Genomic DNA, 22,918 nt, shown 5'->3' on the forward strand with positions numbered 1-22,918 from the left:
GGGTGGGTGGGTGTCCCATAAAGCCACAGATGGACAGCAAGGGTGCCCTTTCGGCACAACCCCTTCCCTGCCCCCCTCCACGTCTCGTGTTCTCCGCCCCATCACATTCTAAATATCTTGGTTGCTTTCCTATCCAAGCAGAAGAAATGTAGATCTTGTAATCCCCCCAATCAGCTGTTCAGCTGAACAGCAGCTAGAAGCAAGAAAATGCAAAATCTCTAAAAACCTGGATCATGGAAACGGGGGGGGGGGACTGGGGCAGGTTCGGAACTCTTCAGATGCTGGGTCTACAGCTCAGTCTTTATTTGGGGCAGGAGAGGCCCCTTATGTCTCCATTTCCCTGCTCTCTTTCCTGCAGTCGTGGTCATAGTTCCCTCTAAGCTGAGTTGGTGTGAGCTAGCTCACAGATTTTTAGCCTCCGGCTCACACATTTTTGTCTTAGCTCAGGAAGGGATGGCTCCAAAGTAAACTGATTTATGCAGCAGCCAAATCGCTCGCTCACAACTTTAATGCCAGCAGCTCACAAAGTAGAATTTTTGCTCACAAGACTCCACAGCTTAGAGGGAACATTGGTCGTGGTTGTGTATGGCCGATAAGGTAAAGTAAAGGTAAAGGTTCCCTTGCTCGAAAGCCAGTCGAATCCGACTCTAGGGTTGCGGTGCTCATCTCCGCTTCCAAGCCGAAGAGCCAGTGCTGTCCGAAGACGTTTCCGTGGTCATGTGGCCAGCATGACTAAACACCGAGGCGCACGGAACGCTGTTACCTTCCCACCGAAGTGGTCCCTATTTATCTACTTGCAATTTCTGCCTGTCCTGAGTCACTCCAAAGCCTTTGTCAGGAAAACAACTGGGAGGAGCTGAAATGGATGGCCCAGGCAACCGCTGTGCTGAGTGACCACCCACCATTTAAGGGGACAAAGCCTCGGCCAGTGACGGCCACAACCGGCCGGCCTGTCTCACAGGCCTTTGACTGCAGGGCTCCGTGGAGGTTCAGATCCAAGAAAGAAGCAGGAAGACCTGAGGCTGAGGGAAACCTGGGCTGGGAGGACTGGAAACAGAAGGGGGACAAGGAGAGGAACAGGCTGTAGGAGGAGCCTGGGGGGGAAAGGTAAAGTGGGACAGAGCATGGGCAGAAGAGAAGAGAAGAGGAGGAAGAGATTGGATTTATACCCCGCCCTTCACTCAGCATGTCTGACAATCTCCTTTCCTTTCCCTTCTCCACAACAGACACCCTGTGGGTTGGTGGGCCTGAGAGAGCTCTTTCGAGGACTGTCCTTGAGAGAACAGCTCTGACAGAACGACGGCTTGCCCAAGGTCATCCGGCCGCTGCAAGTGGAGGCGTGGGGAGTCAAACCCGGTTCTCCCAGATCAGAGTCCGCGCGCACTTAACCACTACACCAAACTGGCCGAGGTTCACAGAGCCTTTGGAAATAGGGGGTCTCTAGCCCCACACTCACCCCTGCTCTCCTCCTCGCTCTTTACCACCCCCTCTTTTGACTCTCCACTTGGCCCATCTGCTCCCGCCCCCCGCCTTTATTTTTTAAAAAGCGGTGCCCGTCGCCACCAGAGCAGCAATCCCTCCCCGGGCAAGGCTCCAGCTTTGCCTGCCACTAATTAAGTGATATTAAGGAAGCTGTAAATGCCACAAGGAAATTGGCAGCCAACCGACTCCTCCTGACGAGCTGATTGCTTTGCCGGGTGGAGCTACAGCTGCAGCTTTGCCTGCCAGGGCCTGTCTGGTATGGAGGGAGCGATGATAATTGTCTCCCTGCTCTCTCTCTCCCTCCCTCAAAGACAAAGTTCCCAAGGTGTTCTTAAGGAAGTCCGCCTCTCGACTCCTCTTTCTCTTGCGCAGCTAACAGCCTCGGGGGTGGATCTATTGGGTTAAATGAAAAACAACCAAACCAACTTTTCATTTCTTTTTGGAAGCGCAGAAACTTCAGGCAGCATCCCTGATCCTCCACGATTCCCGGTTAAGGGAAAAGCGCCGTTCAAACAAATTACAAAGCTGATCTAATTCCAATGGTAACAAGAGAAAGAAATTTTACTTACAAAAATAGAAGCACATCTTACATGACGTGTTCATGTAGGCACACTTAACTCATTGTGAACAGATAAACTTAAGAAAGGTTAACTTGCTACGGCTCCAAGCCCAGTAAGAGAGAGGAGGACAGAGTTCCTATATAAGATGAAATACAGAAAGCAAGTAAAGGCCAAAGAGGCTCAACATCTAACCGATGAGAGGGTGGGGCCAAATGCCAAGTGTACCCCAGTGAGAGAGAGAATTCTCTTAACCCTTTCCTTCCCAGAGCCTCTTGCATGCAGAGTTACAATCTCCAACAGGATCGTGGCTTGGTCGTAGAGCATCTGCTTGGCATGCAGAAGGGCCAGGTTCAATCCCTGGCATCTCCAGTTAGAAGAAGACAAGAGATTGGATTTATACCCCGTCCTTCACTACCCAAAGGTGTCTCAGAGTGGCTGACAAACTCCTTTCCCTCCCCCTCCCCATAACAGACACCCTGTGAGGTGGGTGGGGCTGAGAGAGCTCTGACAGAAACGGCTCTTTTTCAAGGACAGCTCTTATCAGAACTACGGCTTGCCCAAGGTCATCCAGCCAGGTGCAAGTGGAGGAGTGGGGAATCGAACCCGGTTCTCCCAGACTAGAGTCCGCGCACTTAACCACTACACCAAACTGGCTCCTAGACGGATCAGGTGGTAGGGGATGGGACAGACCTCTACCTGAGACCCTGGAGAGCTGCTGCCAGTCTGAGTAGATAATACTGACCACGATAGACCAATGGTCTGATTCAGTATGGCAACTTCATGTGACGATGGCCTCTTGCCCCTGGAGGGCCAGCCTCCTGCTCAGTGAAAAGGCCCTCAAAGTCCTGCAATAAGGCAGCCCATTGTTAAATATGTTGATAATGTGTACGTTTCCCTTTGTTTTTGCATGATTTATTCTGCAATCCTGCTATTATGTACCAATATTTAGGATTTTGATTTTTTTTGGGGGGGCCCCCTGCAACATAGAGGTAACTAAAGCCCCTCCTCCAACCTCTGGGAAGTTTTCTCATCCCCCCCCCCACCCCCGTCCAGCTTCCAAGACTTCAGCAGGGGCCACTGATATGTTTTCAGGCCTGCAGTATTTTTAAAAAAACGAAAACTGAGATTCTCAAGTAAGCGTAAAGACCTCAGGATAGAAGAGGAGGTGTAGGAGTTGGTTTTATATACCACTCTTCACTACCCAAAGGAGTCTCGGAGCAGCTTACAATCACCTTCCCTTCCTCTCCCCACTACAGACACCCTGGGAGGTAGGTGGGGCTGAGAGAGCTCTGAGAGAACAGCTCTGAGAGAACTTGTGACTGACCCAAGGTCACCCAGCTGCCTTAATGTGGAGGAAGAATGGAGAATCAAACCCGGTTCTCCAGATTAGAGTCTACCACTCTTAACCATCACACCAAACTTAGCTGGTGCTGGGCCAATCATATACGTCACACTTTTTCTACAGATGCTACACTGGTTACCAATCAGCGACAGTGTTAAGCTCAAGGTTTTGGTTGTCCCCTAGGTAAAAGGTAAAGGTTTCCCTTGCTCGAAAGCCAGTCGAATCTGACTCTAGGGTTGCGGTGCTCATCTCCGTTTCAAAGCCGAAGAGCCAGCGCTGTCCGAAGACGTTTCCGTGGTCATGTGGCTGGCATGACTAAACATCAAGGCGCACGGAACGCTGTTACCTTCCCACCGAAGTGGTACCTATTTATCTACTTGCAATTTCTTGCTTTCGAAGCCCTTAATGGCCTCGGACCCACATTTCTGCAGGACCGTCTCTCCTGCTGCGCTCTGCTGTGACAGCTCTGCTCATCTGAGCAAAGCCATCCGAGGGCGCCATCCTGCACATGGGTAAGACCGGCAACTGCCAATTCACAAACATTCTCGGTGGTTGCTCCCACGTCGGGGAACGGTCTGCCCGAGTTGGTCAGGAAGGCCCCTGTGCTTCTACTATTTTCACAGAATGTGCAAAACAGAAACGTTTTGGAAGGCATTTGTATCAAGGGATTGGGGACTGGTATACAATGGAACTTTTATACTGGTTTAGTTTATAGCAGAACTGGGCAAAAACAGCGGTAGTTGCTTTTAGGGGCTATGGTGGCTCAGAGGTTAAGATGAAGGTCGGTAATTCGGCAGTTCAATGGCACTTGGTGCTGCATGACGGAGTGAGCTCCTGTCTCTGGCCCCAGCTCCTCCCAACATAGCAGTTCGAAAGCAAGAAAATTGCAAGTAGATAAATAGGTGCCGGTTTGGTGGGAAGGAGCTGCGGTGGCTCAAGTGGTTAAGACGCTGAACTGCAGGCTGTGGAAGGTCAGTAGTTCAGCAGTTCAAGACCCGGGTGCCGCAAGTTCTAGCTCCTGCCAATCTAGCAGTTCGAAAGCAAGAAATCGCAAGTAGATAAATAGGGACCACTTCGGTGGGAAGGTAACAGCGTTCCGTGCGCCTTGGTGTTTAGGTATGCTGGCCACATGACCATGGAAACGTCTTCGGACAGCGCTGGCTCTTCGGCTTTGAAACGGAGATGAGCACTGCAACCCTAGAGTCGGATTCGACTGGCTTTCGAGCAAGGGAACCTTTACCTTTACCTTTACCTTGGTGGGAAGGTAACAGCATTCCGTGCACCTCGGCATCTAGTCATGCCTGCCACATGTCCATGGAAACGTCTTCGGACGGCGCTGGCTCTTCGGCTCGGAAACGGAGATGAGCACTGCAACCCTAGAGTCCGATTTGACTGGCTTTTGAGCAAGGGAAACCTTTACCTTTAGTTCACCACTCATGGGAGATCCAATGCATTACTTTCTCCTGTATAAGTTAATGGATGCTGTGAGGCCAAAAGAAAAAGAAAAAACAAAAACAGAAGAGGGACAACATCCAGGGGTCATTTCCTGCAGGAGTGCACAGGAGCGGAGCTCCGGCAGTAAAGAGCCCAGGCAACAAGCCCCACCCCCTGCTCCCAGCAGCCCTCAGTCAGAGCAAGCAGCAGCCAGGTAAGTTGCAGAGCTCCCCCCAGCCCCCCGGTCCAAAACAGTCCAGTGGCACCTTGAAGACCAAGTTTTATTCAGGTACACACTCTCCCTCCTCTGTGAGGACAGATCTGCACGTCCCCCCTTCCCCCCAATAGCTAGCAACCCAAAACAGTCCAGTGGAGCCTGAGCGGTGGGTGTTGCCTTCTGACACACTTCCGGTGATGTCAGGGGGTGTGGCATATGTAAATAAGTTATGCTAATGAGTTATGCTAATGAGCTCCTGCACCTCTTTTTCTACGAAATGACCTCTGGCAACATCACTACGTGGCAAAACCAGCCCAGAGGGTGGCTTGGGGCCTGCCGACGGGATCCCTCTGGGGTGCGCCTGCGTGTGTGTATGCAACGTGCCCCTGTGCAGAGCTGCTCGGTTTGGAATGTTTCGCACAGGGGACCCCAACGTTTCTGAGCCCACGGGCACCTCTGGAATTCTGAGACAGGGTGGTGGGCTCAAGCGCAAAAAGGGCTGCCGTGGGAGGCAGAGCGAGACACACACACGCAGCCATGATTGTTACATTTTCTTACTTTTTTTTGGTTTGGGGATCTGATTTTAAATAATTAAAAAACAATAACAACACAGAAGAAGCCCAAGTCTGGGGAAAAAGGAGGATGGTTTTTAAAAACACCCTGGGAAAGAGGAGTGAGAGAATAAAACCAGCACTGTGGTAGAAGCCGCTGGTGAGACGTCTTTAAAAAACATGCACAGCCCTATCAGGTCTTCTATGGCCGATTAGATGCCCAGAATGATAAAAGTGTTAGAACACTTTCCCTATGAAGACAGGTTAAAACGCTTGGGGCTCTTTAGCTTGGAGAAACGACGGCTGAGGGGTGACATGATTGAGGTTTATAAGATTATGCATGGGAAAGAGCAGGTAGAGAAAGAGATACTTTTCTCCCTTTCTCACAATACAAGATCTCGTGGGCACTCCATGAAATTGCTGAGCGGTCGGGTTAGAACGGATAAAAGGAAGTACTTCTTCACCCAAAGAGTGATTAAGACATGGAATTCACTGCCACAGGAAGTGGTGGCGGCTACAAGCATGGACGGTTTCAAAAGGGAATTAGATAGGCATATGGAGCAGAGGTCCATCAGTGGCTATTAGCCACAAGGTATAGATAGGGACTCTGGGGCTAGTGATGCTCTTTTTTCTTGGTGCTTGGGGGGGGTCAACAGTGGGAGGGCTTCTAATGTCCTGGCCCCACTGGTGGACCTCCTGATGGCACCTGGTATTTTTGGCCACTGTGTGACGGACTGGATGGGCCTTTGGCCTGATCCAACATGGGCTTCTCTTATGTTCGTATGTTCTTAAAAACCTCACCTGGCCCCGCCCATTTTCTAGAAACACTGGGGGGGGGGGCGCCAGGGAATTTGTTGGTGGGTGCCATGCCCAGGCACCATGTTGAGGACCCTTGATGTAGCTTAACTGCAACTGGAGGAGTTACCGTTAAAGGTGGAGCCTGTAGTGATTCTTGCACTGGAGACCCAAGTGCCGTCAGCCCAGGCCAAAAGATGGGAACTCCAAGGATAGCAACCGAGGAAGCCTCCTAATTGCAACAGGCCAGGCCACTTCATGCCATTTATCTTCCAGCCGCCCCCCCGAAAGTGCCTGGGTCAGGCTTTCTCCCTGCTCTCGCTGCATTCACGGTGCTCCTTCCCTTCTTCCTGCAAGCCCGCTCTCGTCACATCTCGGAAGCTAAGCAGAGTCAACTCTGATTACTTGGATGCGAGACCTCCTCGGAATACCAGCAGTCGGGAGGCGGGGGCAGGCTTTACTCAGCCACCTCCCTGAATATCCTCCAGGCCCCCAGTAGGGGTCAGTCACAAGAGGTTGCCAGGACTTCCAGGTGCACACACACACACACATGAAAAATACAAAACATACCCCCCCCAAAGGAGATGGTTCCAGCCATGCAGTTTGTATTCTGGGTTTGGACTGACCACTTCCTGGACTTATACACTTCATTTAGCGACAGGTCAAAAATCTGCACTTCGCAACGGCCAGATCAAAAATTTGGAATGCCAAGCTCCGAAGCTGGATGCTCTGCCCTGGACAATCTTCTTTCCCCACTTTCATCGCTGACATTCAGGGGCTCAACACACTGTGAAGGAAACGCTCTCTGCACGTGCTCAGAGGCTGTCGTTACTTGGAATTGTGCAGGATGGAATCCTGACAATGAAAAAAAACAAGGATCTGGAGTGAAAGCACTATGGCAGAGCATTCTATACCCACAGGGATAATAAAGAAGAGGATATTGGATTTATACTCCGTCCTTCACTACCCGAAGGAGTCTCAGAGTGTCTTACAATCTCCTTTCCCTTACACCTCTCAGGTGGGGCTGAGAGAGCTCTTTCGAGAACTGCTCATGAGAGAACAGCTCTGAAAGAACTTGTAACAGACCCAAGGTCACACCAGCAGCTGCATGAGAAGGAGTGGGGAATCAAACCCGGTTCGCTCAGATTAGAGTCTGCTACACCAAACTGTTAATCATCTGATTCTTTTGGCACTAAACTTGTAAAGGTAAAAGGTAAAGGTTCCCTTGCTCGAAAGCCAGTCGAATCCGTTTCAAAGCCGAAGAGCCAGCGCTGTCCGAAGATGTTTCCGTGGTCATGTGGCCGGCATGACTAAACACCAAGGTGCAAGGACTGCTGTTACCTTCCCACCGAAGTGGTACCTATTTCTCTACTTGCAATTTCTTGCTTTCGAACTGCTCGGTTGGCAGGAGACTGTACTGCTTCGCTTTTGGAAGCTCTAGGAGGATGAACCGTTTCATATTTGATAAGAGAAAGGGAGTGTGCCCATTGCCCCACTTCCTCTGCAGAACTGAACACAGTGCAGGGTCCATTTGTACACTGGAACAACCAGAACCCCACTTTCAATTTGGGATATGGATAGCGGACTCAGCAAAGCCCAGATCATGGATCTGGTCTAACCTCTTTTTCATTTATTAGGTAATTTTCTTCCCTTGGGAGTTTGGGGTAGTACACGGGACAATACTGTGCCATCCGGGCTTATGCCCGGATGGCACAGTATTGCCCCGTGTACCACTTCAAACTCCCCGGGGAAGAACAATAATCTAACAAATAAAGAGGCTGGACCAGACCCATGACTCATCTCTGGGGGCAGAGTAACTGAAGATACGCCTCGAATGTTTAATTCAGAATTTCCAGAACGAATCCAGCCAGCAGGAGTTTCGTCAACATTGCTCTAAGAGCATCCTAAGCTTTTCTGCACAATAACTGGGGGAGGGGGGGGAGTCAGACCCCCTAATAATAATAAAAAGAGGTGCCTTAAGAGAGGAGTGACAACATCTCAGGAACAGAGAGATGCATTGTTGCCGGCTGCTGTAATCCGGTGACACAGTGCTGTCAGTCACCACCCCGCTCCCCGCTGGGCCCGCGAGACATCAAAGCCGGCCCCGGCCCATCTTACATGCTCTTTATCGGCTAATCAGCCTATTCTTCACTAAATAAAGCCCGATAAATCCCCCTCGCTCGCTGGGGCATTCCCGTCCTGCTGCCCATCTGCTGGTGTGGGTCAGCCGAAGCAGGAGGCAGCGAAAAGCACAGCCTATCCCCAGGGATTCCCAATGCAGGGACAATGCCGCTCGGCCAACTTCCCCCCCACCGCCAAAAATGCCCCCCCCCCCATCCTACTTCTCTTTTCTTTTCCAATTTTTTTTTTTGTACCTTGTACGGCCCGAACTAAAGATGTCATACATGATGCGGGTTGGGGAACTGTGAATGAGGATGGGGGGGGGGGGGGGGGGATGTTAAATTGTACGGCCAGTTCTTGCGGACTGAACGTGACAACGACTGAGCGTACATAAAGAATCTCTAGGAAATGAAGTGTGTGTGTGCGTGTGTGCGTGGAGGGGATCAGAACCAGAAAAGCAACCCAGATGTTTGTGGAGAAAGAAAGAGCGGCATAAATGGAAAGGTAAAGAAAAAAATTGCAAAGAGAAGTAGAAAAAGTGAGAGAGGAAGAAAGTTATTTATTGATTATTTTTTGGTTCCCCCACTGACGTTTCTTTGAACAAAACATGGCCTCAAACTAACAAGGAGAGGTGGAGGAGGAATACTGCTTGCAACCTTCCACAGTTCCATAAATCTGCATATTACTCAATCTTAACAAGATCAATTGCCCAATGGTGTCCCATGCCCCTCCTGTAATTTTAGTGAACTGCAGTGTATACACCAAAGGATGCTGGGGTCATTTGCAGCCCTAACCGCAGTGAATGGGACAGCAAAACGACCATATAGAGTGAAATTCACAAAATAATATTTTCTGTCCGGTGTCTTTACTGCCGCTTCTGTTTCTTAACTGGCAAAGGGAAATGCTTAATAAACGGCCAATGGCTTTTTGGCTGCTGATGGCATCCTCAGTACGACCCACAAATTTTGTAATCTCTGTGACCTCTGTTTTAGGGTCTATTTGACACCCCTCCCCCCCATTACCAAAGCACACTTTTGTTTTGATTGGAACTGCCACCCAGAGCTGACCCCAGTAGCCAGCCGAAAGGAGAACCACCCTACCTTTTCTTCCTTTGATTCTTCCCCTGCTTTGGAACAGCGGGGGTGCTGAGATTCTTGGGGGCATCCCGAAGTCCAAAGCTCTTGGCCACGTGGCCCAAATGAAGCAACTTGATGTGAAAGATGTGCTTGAGGCTGGCTGGGTATGTTGCGTACGAACGAATGAAGGACTGCAAAGCTGGGGAGGGAAATGGGGGGAGGAGGAGAAATGGTTATTGAGGATTCCCTCTGCACAGAAGATAAAATTCCTGTCCTTGTCAGACATCCTGACTTTGAGCTGGGGCTTAGCTCAAGAAAGGCAAGAGCATGTGCAGAGCATGTGCAGAGACCCCTTCACATACACTGAAATAACCCAAGAGCACGCACACGCGGCACATCTAGGTGTGAGATCATCATGGGTTGCATAAACGTAAAGGTTCCCTTGCTCAAAAGCCAGTCGAATCCGACTCTAGGGTTGCGGTGCTCATCTCCATTTCAAAGCCTAAGAGCCAGCGCTGTCTGAAGACGTTTCCGTGGTCATGTGGCCGGCATGACTAACCACCAAGGCGCACGGAACGCTGTCACCTTCCCACCAAAGCGGTACCTATTTATCTACTTGCAATTTCTTGCTTTCGAACTGCTAGGTTGGCAGGAGCTGGAACTAGAGACGGGAGCGCCCTCCGTCATGCGGCACCCGGGTCTCGAACTGCTGAACTACTGACCTTCCACAGCCTGCAGTTCAGCGTCTTAACCACTTGAGCCACTGCAGCTCCATGGGTTGCATGCATTGTACCAAAAGCCCACGTCTGAGAGAGGGCAACTGGACCAAGGTCGCCCACTGAACAGCAAGTTCTAGTCCCAGAAGATCACCACCACACCACACTGGGTCTCAGAAGGGCAAGGTATCAACATCTTCAACATATACATTCTTTCCCTTGTCCCTCTCTAGGAACGGCTACTGCAGCGGCCAGGGTAGCGCCAAAACCCGATATCTTCACATATGACAGTGTTGAAGTCCCCTCTTCCCTCGAGGTTCTTGGTTTTTTATCCGTGTCAGAGGACTCTCACAGGAATACCAGCACCGGCCAGGCCTCTCATTCCCTCTCTCGGGCCCTGCTCTCAGCTAGGCCTCGGGCAGCCTCACCCTCATCACCATCAAAATCAGGGGGGGGGGACCCCCCCTCAGCCTCTTTTGCCCTTCCTTGCTGAGGCACTAGACCGGCAAGTTTGCCCACAGCTTAAGCCTAATCTCTCAGCGGTGGCAGGAGATTGGGGTTTACGAACAGTAATAAAAATGTCATTTTAGCGAGATCAGTTGCTGGAAGGACCCTGGGAATCCATCAAAGCTCTGTTTGCCGAGCAAAGCGAGCTCCATTTCCCAATCAATGAGGGAGTAACGGAGGGGAGGGCGCCGCGCAGCACCTCTTCTCATTTCACCTCATCCATTTTTTAGAGAGAGTCTGGAAGGTGGGGAGGGGGGGGGAAATGGCAAGGGGCCGACCTTTCTGAGGGTTCTGTTCAATACTGCCGGGCGCCACGTCACAGACTCAGAACTAACTTTATCACACAAGAGGCACGTGGGTGGCCACTCACACCTGGCACACTCTTCATTCGCAGGACACGGATAGCTCAGGACAGCCTAAGCGTATCATTTTTTCTCCAACCCTCCATAAGTTTCTAGTCCTCATTGGTGAAGGGAGAAGGACCAAAAGCCCTGTCCTGATTTTGCTAAGGCCGTGTTCACGTAGGGTCCTTGGGGGCATGTGTGGGCCTGCCCTTTGCCTGCTTGTGGTGGGTAAACTCCCTCCATAGCGATGCTCTAGGGATTTCCCTGTGTCCTCCTTGTAAAGACCATAGAGGGGAAATTCCTAGATCAGGGGTGTCGAACTCATTTGTTATGAGGGCCGGATCGGACATAAATGAGACCTTGTTGGGCCGGGCCATGTGTGCCATAAAATGTAATGCCAGGTAGCGGGCTTTATAAAGGACACAGACACAAAGGGGGGTTTTTTTGCTTAAAATAAAAAGCATGCTTAAAACATTAGCACTCTTGCAATATTTTGTTTATTTAACAGTGTCTGATAACTGACACCTCTTGCTCTGAATTACTGCACCAAAATGTCTGTGCTGTTGCAATCTTGGGTATGCTGTTCAGGTGTGTATCTGTAAGATGCAAACTTACGATGACGCAGCAGAACTGGAAGAAGAAGCAGAAGACAGCCAGTTCCACTGCAGGTCTGATAGAAGCCCTCCGGGGGCCTCATCCGGTCCCCGGGCCGCATGTTTGACACCCCTGTCCTAGAGCATAACCTGGAAGTGACACCTCCCTCAAAACCCACCCTACTTGGGCACCACTCTTTCTGTATCCTGCCTGTCCTCCACTTGAGACAGCTCACAACAAAGCATCATTAAAAGCCTCACCTAAAAGCATCATAAACCAACTACAACAACAGTAGCAGCAGGCACTTACGATGCCCGTAAATGGTAAATGGTTTCGGGGGAAAGTAGGTCCTACAGCGTTATATGAAGTCTACAAAGATGCTTTCTAGTTCTTTCTAGCGGCTTGGAGAGCCAGTTTGGTGTTGTGGTTAAGTGTGTGGACTCTAACCTCGGAGAACCGGGTTTGATTCCCCACTCCTCCACTTGCGCCTGCTGATGTGACCTTGGGTCAGTCACAAGCTCTGGCACAGCTGTTCCTGAAAGAGCAGTCTGTGTCAGAGCTCTCTCAGCCCCACCCACCTCACAGGGGGTCTGTTGTGGGGAGGGGAAGGGAAAGGAGTTTGTAAGCCGCTCTGAGACTCCAAGTGAAGGGTGGGGTATAAATCCAATCTCTTCTTCTTCTTCTTCTACTATCTGGAAAGTTAGTTCATGGCCCCAGGGCCACCACTAAAAAGGCCATGCTTCTCATTGAGGCCAGCCTTGACAGCATACTTACAACTCCAGAAGGAAGCAGCATACTTGATACTAGCTATCCAACCAAGATCTGGCTTCAGTTAAAAGCAAGCAACCAAACAAGGTGTAAATTACTAGCCATTCAGATGGGTGAAGATAAGCCTGACATCCAGTGAGGAAATCCATGAAGATGGCCCAGGAGAAGCTCCTACTCTTTTTGAATGCTTCAGAACTTTTTGCCCTGCTCCGGGAATAAATTATGTAAACTAAGTCACGATTGCCTGATAACCAAGGAGTTCAGATTACCTTTGCGCAAAACCCAGGGTGGGGAGGTTGACATACAGCCTTGGACAGCCCAGCCACCAAATGTTTTGGGATTTAAGGGAAGCGCAAAGGTCACCCGACAGTCTAAAGGAGGTTTGCTCTTCAGACTCCGCTTCACTTTCTCACCTGGGGAAATCCTGACCAGCCTTTCTAGGGAGATGACGTACATTAAGCACTCGCGTATTGAAATTCAACGCCAAGTATCAGTATTAAACCAGGAGAAGCACTAGGGTGGCGTTTCTATTCTCTCTGGCCTACAGGGGAGCTGCTTTATACAGAGTCAGACCATTAGTTCGAGTAGCTCACCGTTGTCCATTTGGACCTGTAGCAGCTCTCCAAAATCTTAGGTTGGGAGAACAGATCTTTCCGCTTCCTGGGACCTTTCCCACTGGGTCACTGCTTTAGAGGGCCACTGGTCATCAGGGGACATGGTGAAGATGGAAGCAGGTGTCACCTTGCCCAGTGGATGAGCCTACACTGACTACCTTCGTTGCTGTAACCGGGGCCTAAGCGAAGCAGGCCCTGCAGGGGTGTCAGCACCGAAGGGCTGTTTTAACACCTGTCTGTTCCCGGTCTCAAGCGAAGACAGGCCTTTCCTGGCCCTGCCACCAGTGCTTCATTCAACTGGTTTGACGTGGATTTGGAATCTAGAAGTTCTAGGCAACTACCATGTCTAAAATCAGTTGACAGATGTGTCCCTTATGAGTCTTTTAAAGAACATAAGAGAAGCCACGTTGGATCAGCCCAATGGCCCATTCAGTCCAACAGCGGGGCCAGAACTCCAGAAGCCCTCCCACTGTTGCCCCCCCCCAAGCACCCAGGATACAGAGCATCACTGCCCCAGACAAAGTGTCCCATCTAGACCTTGTGGCAAACAGCCACTCATGGACCTCTTCTCCATATGTTTATCCAATCCCCTCTTGAAGCTGTCTATGCTTGTAGCCACCGCCACTTCTTAAGGCAGTGAATTCCATGTGTTAATCAGTACTTGGGTGAAGGGCTTCCTTTTATCTGTTCTAAGTTTATTGCTCATTAATTTCATGGAGTGCTTGCTTTCCATGGAGTTCTTGCATTACCTTAGATCATCTTATGTTATTTTGCCACCAATGGATTGACCCCAGATCCTGCTGGATTACTCCTATTTTACAAAGATATCACCTCCCTATGGAACCCTGGGTGATAACCATACTATTAGCTGATGAGGACCCTGAAACGACTCGCTTGGTGGCAAAATATCTTTCAATAGTGCTATTTTTAAAGCGGCTTTGAAATGTTATGAGTACCTTTTGTATACAATTTTAAAATTTTAAAACTAATTTCCATAATATCATGGGATTTTATAGAATTCATTGAAGTTTATAAAATGTGGTCTGATGTTACTGATTATGTTTACTAGCTTTTATTGTAAAGGCGTTCTGTCTAAATTTCTTGTAATTTTATGTAATGCATTTTATATTTGTTGTTTGCATGTTTGGCTTAAGACCTCGGGTCAATGAAGCTAATAAATGAAATGGAATGGAGTTCTTGCATTGTAAGAAAGGGAGAAAAGTACTTCTTTCTCTGCCTCCTCTATCCCATGCATAATTCTGTAAACCTTAAGGAGCCATTCAAGCTAGCAGACCTGCCTGTATCCTATTGCAGGCTGATGTGTATCGCACAGGGGTCTTCTGAGGTCCAGGTAAGGTGCCGGTTGCTGGCCCGCTGAACTTCACTGCTGCGCCCTGCAAACAGAGATGACAGCCCCCCCTCGCGGCACCTCCCACAGTCTCCCGAGGCTGTGCAGAGCAGGGTTAGGTTGGTAACGGCGGGCAAGCTGTTTCCAAGGGATGCTTCTTTGCCGCTGCCGCTCCTCTTGCTGAGAAACCCCAATCGGCTTCCCCCGGGATCCGCCAGAGCCCAGCGTGAAAACCACCGTTTCCTCCTAAGAAGTCCCAAATGGCTCAGTCTCCCCAGCTGAGCTTTCGTTTTTGAAAAGATCTGAGAGCGGGGTTGGCTAGGTAAAAAAGATGCCAATCCTCTTGGACGACAGCCTGTGATCCGGCACTGGTATCGACACCACCGGGGTCAACAAATGAAGGAGGAGGGCAGGAAAGAGCCAGAGAGAGAGAGAGAGAGAGAGAGAGAGAGAGAGAGACAGCCGCCACGCGTTAATTATTCACCACCCCCGGCTTGGGCCAAGGAGGAAGAGAAGGGAGGTTCATGGGAGCCAGCTGGCTGTGGAAGTTCTGCATATGCAGAGAGCAGGGAATGAAGTAGGTGGGGGGGGGGGGGCTGGAAAGCCCTGCCTTCTGCAGGAAGCTAACAGGGGGGGAAAATGCAGGTTTTTGGCACAGGTTCCCGATTTTACTCCCTGCATACTGGCACCTCCTGCAAATCACAGAACCGCTTTCTTCTGGGCCTCAGCTTACTCACTGGTAAACTGTGGATGATAATGCTGTGTGAATGCCACAGTTCTTCCAGAGTTTGGAAAAAGTGCAAACTACAGAATTCAGCTTTGGGGGGGGGGAAACACCCAAGTTTCCAGCCCTTATGAGTGCAAGGGCAAAGTGAGTGGGAAGCGCTGCAGAAATCCAATGCCCAAGAGCTGCTGAACAGAATCGGATTCTCCGCTCTGCAGTGGCTCCTTCTTATGATCAGCAAACTTATGAAAAGCAGCATAAATGGCAGGAAACAGTGCACGGAACTCACAATGTGTGTGGTCTCTTAAATGGCATAATTTTATCCCAATGAGAGAGTTCATTCAAGGTTTCCATTAAATGTAGTTACAGCGGTAGAGGGGGATTCACTTGCTGTGAGGGGAGGGGGGGTTCAGGAGGAGGGGTGATCTTCAGGAAGTTGGCTTTGATATCTTAAACCAGCTAAGAGGGAGACGGAATTATGTCTGCACTGCTTACTGATACAAAGTTTTAAAGGTTTTACTTCCCCTGTTGCACTGAAATGAGAAATTACGACGTCTTAAAGTTAGAGAGAACAAGCGGCTGACCTTTTTTGGCTCGCTGGACAGTTCCCACGTTGGAGTGCACGAAGTTCTCAAATTCAGTCTGCAAGACAGTGGCTCTGCGCCGCACTTCCTGAGGGTCTGCACCGTGGAGTTTCTGTAGCGAAGGAGAGGGAGGAGAGAGAACAGAATCAGGCAAGGATACTCGAGGAGTTTCAGAAGAGATTCTGTAAGAAGGGAAGTCAGACACTAACAACCCGGGTTGCCGTGGTGGCGGAGTAAGAAACCCCGGTTGCATGGATTTATTTTGGAAAAATTGCCAGTCATCTTTCCAGCACAGAAACCTTCACATCGAGCCTATCTATGGAAACGGCGTTACCTTTATGAACTTTCCTGTTCTTTAAGAATTTGGGTGGTGGCGGGGGAGAGAGCTCACTATAGGGCCTTCTGTTGTTGGGCACAAAATTTCATGAGAGGCAGGGACTCCTCTGTGGTGGCACCACAGCCGTATGTTATTTTACCCATTTACATGTTGGTTTTCATCCACTGGTCTTCAAAGCGGCCAATAATAGTGGAAATAATGAACTGTACCAGTTAAGAACTATACGACTGTACAACACTGAGGTCATTATCAACAGTAACAATGAGGGTTGTCAAGTGATTTAAGAAAAGGGCAACTAGAATGATAAAAAGGTTGGAACACTTTCCATGCGAAGAAAAGTTAAAACGCTTGGTGCTCTTTAGCCTGGAGAAACGACAGCTGAGGGGGTGACATGATTGATGTTTATAAGATTATGCATGGGACAGAACAGGTACAGAAAGAAGTACTTTTCTCCCTTTCTCACAGTATAAGAACTCGTGGGCACTGAATGAAATGCTGAGCAGTTGGGTTAGAACAGATAAAAGGAAGTACTTCTTCACCCAACGAGTGATTAACACATGGAATTCACGGCCACAGGAGGTGGCGGCGGCTACAAGCATGGATGGCTTCAAGAGGGAATTAGATAAGTATATGGAGCAGAGGTCCATCAGTGGCTATTAGCCACAAGTTATAGAGAGGAACTCTTGGTCTGGGGCGAGTGATGCTCTGTATTCTTGGTGCTTGGGGGGGCAACAGTGGGAGGGCTCCTGGTGTCCTGGCCCCACTGCTGGACCTCCTGATGGCCCCTGGTATATTTGGCCACTGTGTGACAGAGTGTTGGACTGGATGGGCCATTGGCCTGATCCAACATTGGCTTCTCTTATGTTCTTATATTCTTATGTAAGAAATCTTAGCTTATTAACTGTTTAACTGATTAAATCTGCATACATGTAACCCATGGATACCACACCACTACCCAAGGAAAAATGTTGTGACAAGCACTTCTTTGGAACAGGCGTTCCCTCCATGTTGGAAGGAGGAAGACAACGTCTAAGATTCTGCTCACCACTTTCAATTTGTGGAAGTTCTTGAATCAACCGGGAACATCTCTCTAGCAGAGCAAAATGGCTTTCGCCAATTAACACGCTAAGACTTGGCAGCCTCAGTAACAACATCCAACACAGGCTGGAGCAAACCGACACCACAAAATGGTAAAGGTCAGGAGAAACAAGCAAGTCTTCCATTTAGGGTTGCCAGCTCTGGGTGGGGGAATTCCTGGAGATTTAGGGGATGGAGCCTGGGGAGGGGAGGGTTTGGGGAGGGGAGTGGAAGATAGGCGGATTTTCCGGGCGCGATCACACCGCAACATCTGGGAAGCGTCGAGCTCCCGTGGCGAACCCGAGGCTTCCCGCCGAAGATGCGGAGTTAAAAACTAGTACCTCCGAGGTAGTAGTTTCTGGAAACCACGGGGCAAGGGCTGGCGTCTGATCGCGTTTCCGGTGGTTGCATCCGGCGCCTGCCCATGTCCCTTCGCAAACAGGTTCCCCCCCCCAAGTCTCCACAAGATGCGCACAAGCACCCAACGGCACATGCGCACAAAGAGGAAAGCAAAAGTGCCCTTTCGGCTTTTAAAAAAAAATGACCCTGTTTGTCACGGCACCTAGCCATTGCTGGTGTGATCGCGCCGTGCCGCTTCTTTGCCGTGCTGCAGGATCGTCATGTGAACGCCACCCTCGTTTACCCGCCGACATGGAGGGACGGACCCGTGGTGTGCCTCCGGCGCGTCTGATCGCGTAATCGTGGATCAAACTGCGCCGGGGCAATTAGCCACGCCTCCCCCCGCGATATCAGGCCCGTGTGACCGGGGCCTATATTTATTTTATTTTTCATTTTGTGACATCAGTGCCCCCCGACTTATTTAAAGGCCTCCCCCGAATTACAAAATCCTGGCTACAGTCCTGGCAACCCTATTTGTATTCCGGGCAGAGGGAACGTCGCCATACGGGAGCCACCACCAGGAAGGCACTGAGTTCTACTGATTCCAGAGGTGCCTCAGATTCCAGAGGTGACCAAAACGGCAAAAGGCTCTTCAAATCCAGTCTCAGCTAGACAAAGAAGTTCACACAGAACAGAGGACAGTGGCATCTGCTGTCCAAACCAGCCCACGAAATGCCTGGAAATTCTGACAGGGAGTGAAAATGTTTTTTGTGGGGAACCCCCCCCCCCCAGGCCAATACTGGCTCCTCCTCCAGAATTCAAGCAGAAATTTTGCTCTGCTACCTGAGATCCTTTTAACGAGGGATGCCAGAGAGCGGATCTGGGACCTTAAACAGGAGCTCTACCAACCCCACCATTTCTTAATACAAATTAGCTGTGGCTGCTGTCTCCTTCCCGGTCTATTTCCAGCTGCTAGGTTTTAAGAGGTTTGTGATTTTAGTGAGGTGATTCATCCACTTTATATACATGGGCACGAATTGGCATGACACAGCACTTCGAAGTCCCCCCGCCATCAACAGAATGGAAAGGAACCGGAACCCAGGAAACGAGTTGTAATAAACACAAAAAAGCACAACAATTAAACATACAGAACAACTGTGAGTACAGAAAGAGGGGAAACCTCACCCTCTCCATCCCATATTACCGGCTCTTAAAACAGACTTCTCCCCCCCCTCCTCTTCTTTACTTTATGCAACTCCTCTCCTATTATTTCAACACTAGATTTGGGAGGGGGGGGGAGAAACTGAGAAAGGAATACGCTAACGGTTGCAAAAAAAATGCTTATAGCTCCAAATGGAAAGAGTAAAAATAAGCCACCTTTGAAAGGCTGTCTTCAAACACTGGCAGGTTCTGCTTATGTACAATTACAGCAGCATCACAGACCCGATTAGGGAAGCTGAAGGCCATGCAGGAAGATTTGCCAAAAGATGGCAGGTGACTGTCGCTTTCGGGGAGAGGGGAAAACCCTCAGGATGATGCGTGAATGCAAATATTGCTGATGTTGTGACTGCGGCTCAAGAGAATTTAAAATTATTTATGTTTGGAATTAGTTGCCACCCTGGTTAGGAAGCTTGCAATTTTCACTGCTGTCTATATAAAGTATTCCTTTTCTCAAGTCAGCTAAGAGGGGGAACACTTGGCCTTAAAAAAAGAAAGCATACTGGTGACGACACAGGCCCTGTCCAATAGGTGCCTATAATGCTCCTCCAACCACATTTTAACCAACACTCTCCAGCAAAAGCACTAGCTTTGGTGATGCTGGGGTGCTGCGTTGACCCAAGTACAAAACACTGTGCTATGTGAAATGGGAAGACGAGAACCTGTGTGGTGTAGGGGATAGAGAGGTGAACTAGGACCTTGGACGACCTAGGTTCAAATTCCCACTTCTGCCCTGGAAGCTTGCTGGGTGACCCTGGGCCTGTCACAAACTCTCAGCCCAGCCTACCTCGCAGGGCTGTTGTGAAAAATGGAGGAGAGGAGGACATTCTAAAAACTGCTCTGAGACTTAACTGGGGAGAAAGGAGGGATATAAATGAATACATGCAAACGCAAAGATTCACTTGAAAAATTCCCTGCTGAAAGGCTCATGCAATACTTAAGTAACTGCACTACAACCACGCTAAATATAGTCTGTGAAGTCTCTGGTTTCTACCAGGAGGTATCAGCCGGAACTAAGAAATAAATCAGATTGCATTAAATGTGTAGGTCTTGTGCCCTGACCTGGATAGACTAGGCAAATCCGATCTCGTCAGATCTCGGAAGCTAAGCAGGGTCGACTCTGGCAAGTATTTGGATGGGAGACCTCCTTGGAATACCAGAGGTGGGAGGTGGGGGCAGGCTTTATCCAGCCTCCTCTCTGAATAGCCTTCAGGCCCCCAGTATTGGTGAGTCACCAGAGGTAGCCCAGGCAAACCCGATCTCGTCAGATCTTGGAAGCTAAGCAAGTATTTGGATGGGAGACCTCCTTGGAATACCAGAGGTGGGAGGTGGGGGCAGGCTTTATCCAGCCTCCTCTCTGAATAGCCTTCAGGCCCCCAGTAGGGGTCAGTCACCAGAGGTAAACACATATTAAAAAAAATACAAAAAAATACCCCCGCAAAAAATTGTGTAGGTGTTGCCACCAAAGCCCAGCCAGCTGCCTGTAGATTGTGGTCTGCAAATCAGGGCTCAGTTTCCTTGGTGCAAATCACCCGCCCACTTCCCTTGTCAGCTCTCACAATGTTTTTGGTATCTCAAACACCAAAAGCTAACCACGGTTTGCAAGCCCTAAGTTAGGATGGGAACCCTGGCTAGCTTCAGCGTGAACATAATGCTAAGCAGACAAAAGGAGGCAGGGAAATCTGTGTTGAGGAGGAGCGCACGTTCCTGGACCCAAGACTGGACCCAAACCTGCAAACTACGGTTTGCAGAAAGATAGTATTATGTTTGCCCCAGACATCATGCTTCATTATATTTTTATAGTTATTTTAAAAATCCAGACTGCTGCATACTCTCGCCAAAACTGGAAACTGCTTCAGAAGAGAGAGATTCCATATACTCCAAACCATTTTCTGTGGTGGTGGAGCTCTGCAAGCGCGCTAAACTGGGCTATTCAGACCTCCCTGCACAGCTGTTCATATTGCAGCACTGAAAATCAAATCAGATTTTTAGCAGGTGGCAGAGGTATTTGGTAACACTGTTAAGCAAGGAGGGTGAAAAAACATTTTGTAAGGCAGAATTTCTCCTGCCAACCTAGCACTTCGAAAGCAAGAAACTGCAAGTAGATAAATAGGTACCGCTTCAGTGAGAAGGTAACAGCGTTCTATGCGCCTCGGCGTCTAGTCATGCCGGCCACATGACCACGGAAACGTCTCTGGTCAGCGCTGGCTCTTTGGCCTGGAAACGGAGATGAGCACCGCATCCCTAGAGGCGGATTCGACTGGCTTTCGAGCAAGCCTTTACCTTTACGTAAGGCAGAATTTAACACTGAAATCTGCAGGATAGCAAACAGGAATTGTTAGATTGGTCGCCTGGCGCAAATGGAGGAGGGCAGGTTAGTCCATTACAAACAGTGGGTTGTATCCTGCCGCTGCGCTCAGTGAAGTTTAATGCTGTTCTCCACCCTAAAGTGCATTTCTCTGACGGGAGTGGCTCTTCAGCACATTGGGAGGATACAAGACAGCATGACAAGGTAGGAAAGCCAGTGTGGGATAGTAGTTATGGACTAGGGTATGGGAGACCCAGGTTCGAATCTCCACTCTGCCACGGATGCTTTCTAGATAACTTGGGACTGTCAGCTAGCTGTCATTTTATGTTGCTACTGTCCTTCCCCAGCTTGCCGTAAACATTGCCTCGGAGACCGTGGGAGCTGGCTTGGCTAGGCGGCGTTATCAGTCTGGCCTTGTGAGGAAGCGAGGGCTTGCGGTCCACCACTGGTGTGAATCTTTCTGCTCTCAGGGGCCCTGCGAGTCTCCTGCTCATTATGTAACTTCCCGCCGGGAGAATTCCCGCCCGCGCGCTCGAAGTTCATTTGCTTAGCTATTCGCCTTGTCCGGCTATATGTATGGATGTTCCCGCCCTATAGTTATTCCTAACAACAATCCTGTGGATATGGTACCGGTTTTGTACTCTAATAAAGCATAATGCTTCTTAGGAAACGTGTGTGAAGAGTTACTTGCTGTGGAACCTGACAGGGACCAGCCTACCTCACAGGGTTGTTGTGAGGATAAAATGAAGGGGAGGAGGAAAAGGTGGAGTACAAATGAAGGGCGGGGGGAAATAAAAGCTGGGTTGCCAACTCCCAACTCTTGATGGAGTGCCCCTAACACCGGCATCAGCCGTCAGGAGAATGGGCGTGACTCTGGACGCCTCTTTATCAATGGAGGCCCAAGGTTGCAAAGGTTACCAGGCTGGACTTTCTCCAACTGTGTCAAGCCAAGGCAACTGGCTCCCTACCTGTCTCACTCTGAATTAGCCAAGGTAATCTAGGCAACCGTCACCTCCAGGATAGACTACTGTAACTCACTCTATGTGGGTCTACCCTTGAGACTGACCCGTAAGCTCCAACGGGTCCAGAACGCAGCCACGCGGGTCCTCACGGGGGCCGCTCGGATGGCACACATTCGACCTGTGCTGCGTAAGCCTCACTGGCTTCTGATGGAGCACCAGATAAGGTTCAGGGTGCTGATTTTGACCTTTGAGGCCCTTAGCAATCAGGGACCCACATACCTTTGGGACTGCCTCTCTCAGTATGCCCCAAGAGCAGCATGACGCTTGGGAAGTAAGAACCTCCCGGTGGTCCCCGGCCCAAGAAAGATCTGGCTGTCCTCAATCAGGGCCAGGGCCTTTTCAGCCCTGGCCCCTACCTGGTGGAACTCTCTGCTGGAGGACATCCGTGCCCTGCAGGATTTGTTATCTTTCTGCAGGGCACGTAAGGCAGAGATGTTCCACCAGTCATTTGGCTGAAGGCAGCGATGGCACAGTACGTAGTCTGGCACTCTCCGCAAGGCCCCCCTCCCCCCCAGAGTCTTGTGAAATCTGAATATATATTTTTTGCCATCTTGGAATGAATTGAATTTTGCTGATATACGCACTGTATATTTCACTGTAAGTTTCTAACTTCGAGTTATTTATTGTACGTTCCTTTCTGTTGTAAGCTGCCCTGAGCCCTGCTTGCCGGGAAGGGTGGCCCTCGAAGTTTCATCAAATAAATAAATAAATAATAAACAGGAAAATGGCAGCCAGTTTTATAGACTCGGGAGAACCCAACGATTGTATCGTTTTACACTGTTTAAGAAGGGACACTGCTTGGCTTTAAGAAAAACAAGACAACAGGACAGCCTTCAAGGC

The 22,918-nt window shown here is 49.7% G+C and overlaps 1 protein-coding gene across 1 annotated transcript in view; it reads right to left on the bottom strand.

Annotated features, from left to right (window-relative positions):
- The window catches only part of DDX31 (DEAD-box helicase 31), a 118,450-nt gene that overhangs the window by 13,913 nt on the left and 81,619 nt on the right, over positions 1-22,918 (bottom strand). Inside the window, exons 18-19 of the mRNA XM_015407538.1 lie at positions 15,778-15,889; positions 9,603-9,777 (exon numbers count right to left, since the gene is read on the bottom strand). Coding sequence (XP_015263024.1) covers positions 9,603-9,777; positions 15,778-15,889 — 287 coding nt within the window. The remainder of the gene's footprint in view (positions 1-9,602; positions 9,778-15,777; positions 15,890-22,918) is intronic.

Source organism: Gekko japonicus, unplaced genomic scaffold (assembly GCF_001447785.1).
Source record: "Gekko japonicus isolate JY-2015 unplaced genomic scaffold, Gekko_japonicus_V1.1 scaffold955, whole genome shotgun sequence".
Classification (NCBI taxonomy): domain Eukaryota; kingdom Metazoa; phylum Chordata; class Lepidosauria; order Squamata; family Gekkonidae; genus Gekko; species Gekko japonicus.